The sequence below is a fragment of the Cynara cardunculus genome (genome assembly GCF_001531365.2).
Source record: "Cynara cardunculus var. scolymus isolate 2C chromosome LG 10, CcrdV1, whole genome shotgun sequence".
Classification (NCBI taxonomy): Eukaryota; Viridiplantae; Streptophyta; class Magnoliopsida; order Asterales; family Asteraceae; genus Cynara; species Cynara cardunculus.
In genome coordinates this window covers 1,334,721-1,340,097 of record NC_037537.1, presented here as the reverse complement: position 1 = coordinate 1,340,097, position 5,377 = coordinate 1,334,721, and the positions used below count along the sequence as shown (strand labels likewise).

General features: G+C 32.8%; 1 protein-coding gene across 1 annotated transcript; it reads left to right on the top strand.

The window, feature by feature from the left end:
* The first annotated feature begins 499 nt into the window (after positions 1-499).
* On the top strand, positions 500-1,932 carry LOC112518862 (titin). The gene has a single exon (XM_025126637.1). The coding sequence runs from the start codon at positions 649-651 to the stop codon at positions 1,687-1,689; it is 1,041 nt and encodes a 346-aa protein (XP_024982405.1). The 5' UTR covers positions 500-648; the 3' UTR covers positions 1,690-1,932.
* The last annotated feature ends 3,445 nt before the right edge of the window (positions 1,933-5,377 follow it).

Below are 5,377 nucleotides of genomic sequence, written 5' to 3'. Positions count from 1 at the left end.
TATTGAATTAAACAAATTACATAAAAAAAACCAGAACTTTAAATAGTAAATTTAATATTAATCTTGATATATTTTTTTACACATTTTTATGATATATTAAATTTATATTTTATTCAATAATAAAAACATTACCGTTTTTTCAAAACCACTAAAAACCGTATTATATCAACATAAATAAATAATAAAACAAAACATTAAAATCGAGACCTTCTAATAATAAATAAAGATGAAATAGTTAAATTGGTTTGTTTAAAAATTTAATTCAAGAAGTACGAAATGATGATTCGTAACAAGAGCACCAGTCTTGCGGTTGCAATGTCAATATCACCTATTTCCACTAGATAAGCATCAAGTGGCTCTCTGAAACTTTAATTTCCCAACAACATCACATGGCCGATCACCATCTTTGTCTCTTTTCTGAACTTTCCCGATCCAAAAATCCAAAATCAGAAAAAGCGTACACTTCTTTTGATGAATTACAAGTCACTGATCCACATATGCATGCTACAAATTTGGTAACTTACAGCTCTTGCGAAAGCGGTTCCTTTTCATCATCAAGAATGGTAGGACGTTAACTTCTCATCACACAATCTAAACCTGTAATCATCAGTCCAGCTCGATGCTTTTGCTTCTTTAATTGATCAACAAATGGCTTGTTATGATGATGGGTACATGTGGCCTCAAGATCAACACCTCACATATGATCTTCTACATCACCCAGATTCAGTAAGTTTTTCTGGTTATGATGAAGTTGATACTTATGATACTTACACTGTTTCTGAGTTTTATGAGCCTAAATTCATAGAACATTATCATCATCCACAAGATTATGATTATGGTCATAATTCATATTCATCGGCTGGTCCTGAGATCAATTACTTTGCGTATAACTATGTGGAGCCTAAGTTAATTGCATATGAACCAGTTGCTTGTGACACTGGCTATGTCTCGTATCACACCAACTATTCGATCTCTTATCCTCAACCAATGGATTCGGGATTTAACGAGCCTGAATTTGAAGAGTATGATCCAACCCCTTATGGAGGTGGCTATGATATTGTGTCTGTATATGGAAAGCCCCTTCCACCATCAGATAAAACTTGTTATCCTCGTTCTAACCCCAACCCCATTGAGCCGACCCCCAAGTCCAACCCTGAGTTTAAACCCGAACCCACGTCCAAGCCTGAGCCCGGGTCTAAACCCATCTTTATTCCAACTCCTATCCCTCTGGTTGACCCTAAACCTGAGCCTGTTCCAATTCCTGTTCCTTTGGTTGAGCCTGAGCCTGAGCCTGAGCCTGCGCCTGCGCCTGTTCCGGTTCCTATGCCTGAGCCATTAGAGTCGAAAGAAGTAGGAGCAACGGAAAGGGAAGAACACAGTTATCCTGATTATGGATATGATTATCCTTGGCCTGAATATGATCATGGATATGGAATTGGAGTGGGGTATGATCATGGATATGGGAAACAAGTGGTTCAGATTCCTCCATATGAATATAACCCAGAAGTTGTGGACTTGTGTGAAAACATTTTTGGGAGTTGGCCTTGTTTGACTAGGATTCGGAAGCAACAAATGGGTGTTGATAATAATCCAGGAATCACTTATCCTGAAAAGGGACACCGTAATCCATGGGAAGATTGTGCTAATTATTTCTTTCGAGGTCCGGTGAGAGCATCTTACGATCAATAAGGTTATGGTCATGGGTTTTGTACAATAATTGTATGCGTCTCTTATGCTTTTGTATTATCTTCTATGTAAGTGTCGCATTCGGTACTTGATTTCTTTTGTTTCGTAAAAGTAAAAATCGAAGTAAAAAATGAATATTTACAAACTTCACAACGTACAAGATTGAAATGACGTGTTGATATGTATTGGTAGAGCATCCGCGGACCGCAATTATGAAGGTCTAAAGAGATTTATGATTTTGTCTGATTCGATTTTCATTTTTCTATTTCCGACATATTTAATAAACCTTTCAGTCTCAATCATGTACCGGTTTCATAGTTTATATAATAAAGAACTATAATAATAAGAATTATAATCGTTAAAAGTTACTTATACTGTTAAAACGTAAGTCTTGATGTTCATTTATGTACCAAGGAAATTAATAAGTCGGAATGCATTTAACAATATATTGTGGTACATTTAATCCACTATCCACCAATAATGAAAATACGAACACGTATAGACACAAAGGCATCAACATCTTTTCTTAACGATTTTAGATATTTGTAAGTTCTTCCCTTCATATTTACAAGGTTTTTTTTTGTTAAAACAGGTTAAATAACGTTTTAATAGGTTTGTCCAGTAACTTATTTTTTAACAAGGATATAATTCTTCAGATGTTTAGCTTTGTTCTAATAACTTACTGTAACAACTTCTCCATTTAATAACCCATAATCAGATTTTGGTAACTAACTATTTGCAACTTGACAATTCAATCTGTCCATTGGGGCCTACCCCTGAGATGTGGATCATAAGGAAACAATATTTTTGATTATTCATTCGAATTTTTCGTCTATTTTTGCTATTTTTTAAAGTATATATATGATATTTATATACGACAAATGTAACAAATAAACTCAAACATCCTCCTCAACTTTGGTGAGGTTTGAATCTCCAGACTTCCTAGGAAACCAAGGACTACGATACCGCTAGGCCAAAGAACTCTTGTTGTGAATAACTTGTTTTGATATATAATATTTCTTTTTCTTTTTTATTTTTCGATAAAATTAGTTTAAGGGTCCAACTCTATGGAGTTTGAAAAAGTATGTCGTTTCGTTTATATGGACAAAACCACATTGTTACAAAGGCAACATAAGATAATTTGGTTCCTAATTTGGATGGAGAGATTAAAAATTCTAACGTAGGCTACCACTACTAGAAAGCTGGGTATTTCCAGCGAATTTTCCGACGGTATGAACATAAGCATATGGGGGTGTGCAACTGTGAATGGCCCTATTTTCTTATTCATGGACTGGAATGGAAATTTTTTAGAGGCATATAAAGAGGTTTCTTAAAATGGGTAATAGAATTTACACAAATGTAAAAGTGTTATGGTCGAAACTCGTTCATCGACAGTTTTTGGTTTAATTCTCAATGATTAAACGGTTATATATGAATTTAGTAACATATGACAATCAATAAAATATAATGTGCTACAGAACATGTAATAATTGATGATATGGAGGACCCCCCATGAATGATGAAGATCACAGCTTCACTACTAAAAAGAGGTTGTCATTAATAAACGTTGTGCAAGGTAATCCTTGATTCTCGTTTTTCATATATACCTGGATTCTCGTTTTTCATATTTATATGAGAGATCGACAGTTACGGACGGTTATAACCGTTAATGGATAAGATTGGAGAAAAGTTACAACTAAATCAAAGTTTCCAGGACCAAACTTTGACTCTAAGTCTAAGTTTGGGAACACTAATCCGAAATCTGATTATGCTACTTTGAGTTTTAGACTTAGGCAATTTTCTAAGCCTAGATGTTCAAACCCAAACTCCGACTATACAGTTCATCTCTAGCGACTTCAACTTTGGTGCTACTTCATTGTTAATGAAGATTCTTTGTTTTCCAACATACTACTAGATATGTGCAATTTTGTGGGTGCTTCTCAGATCTGCCATTAATGTTAAAGATTTTTTGTTTTTTTTCTCGATCTTGAAGTTGTTTATCGAGCGTTCTCCTCTATTCCGCAACTATTTTTGTCCAACCAACAATTTCATTTCCATGTATTGATTCATTTGAGTTTTTTTCAATTCTTCGATTCCTTTGTTTTTGGATGTGTGACCATTGTTGTGCTGTTGTTTTGAAGCCTCATTTGGTTTAAAGTATTATCAATAGTTTCTAAACTTTGTTGGTTGCTATATAATCAACCACTCTCCGTTGATTATCTGATAGTTTACAATCATTCAGATTTTAAGTTCCAATTTAGAAGAAAGAGTTCATACCGGTAAAGTTTTCAAAAGGAACATGAGAATCATCAATAATTGCAAGATTACATATTTTGGAAAGCCGAATATTGAATCAACTTCTTCAACAAAGATCATTTCTCTGTAGAAATGAATGGATTTGCACCATGTGAAGGCACATCTTAGAATACTTTTAGGTGACGTTTGGTTTGATAGAATGGTTTTGAAGGATTTGGATTTCGTGGAAGGATTTGGAATTCAAAGGATTTTGAATCTTTGGTGTGTTTTAGTTTGTTAGATTTGGAATGGAATTGAATCCCATTTTTCATAATAACAAATTATAAATATTTATAAAAATAAATAAATGATCTTTTTATTAATTGATTATTATAAAACAAATATTTTCAACATATTTTAGAACATTACTAGTTGTGTACCCGCGCAATGCGGTGGAAGCCGTGAATTTTAACGATTTTGAAGTTTCACTGGTTTTATTACAGAAGATTTAACGATGATATAAGTTACACTTGGTCTTTACATATTAATAAAATTTGAATGAATAAGAGTTATGGTTCCAATTACAGTCTATCGATGAAAAAAAAATTTATGACAGTTTAAAATCCAATATATTTAAAATCCAACATATTTAAATGACTCCACAAATGTGTTCGATTTACACCAAGAGCAAAGAATCAAGAGATCGAAAGCGAGACCAAGAGTTTCAAAACAATTGAATGAGAGATGAATGGGAGAACTTTTAATAACTCATGATGAATATCAGTTTGAATCTCACCTTGGGGATGGGGAGAAGACATAGAGGTATGAGAGGGTGAAGGCATGAGTGAGAGGTGTCAAAAGTATCTCAAGAACATGAAAAGAAGAAGTAATAATGTGCATTGGTAACTTGCACTATATGTTATTTTAATTGTAGATTAAGAGATTTTAAGACTGAATGCATAAAATAGTACGTAGTGCTTAATGCATTATGAGTTTTTTAAAACTTTGTGCATAAATGTATAGTACTTTGTGCATTAAAAAATGTTTTTTAAGAATTTTGATAAATATGGTTTATAAAGTAGTATATATTTTACATAATTCTATGAAATCTCGTGCAATATCAACATCCCCCATAGGATTTATAAATCCCATATTCTGGAATTAGAAACCGAAATGGAATATCATTATCCATAGCATTTGTTTGTCATGTAAATAGATAATGAAATAAAATGTTATTGGTACCACAATATGATGCATACAACAAATTGCACTTTGTACATTATCTATATTACCTTATAAACCAGATTTATCAAAAGTTTTAAAAATATCAATGCATAAAGTACTATACATTTATGCACAAAGTCTTAAAAGTCTTAAAAACAACTCATAATGCACAAAGTACTACTATTTTATGCATTTAGTCTTAAAATATCTTATCTCTTAAAATCTCTTAATT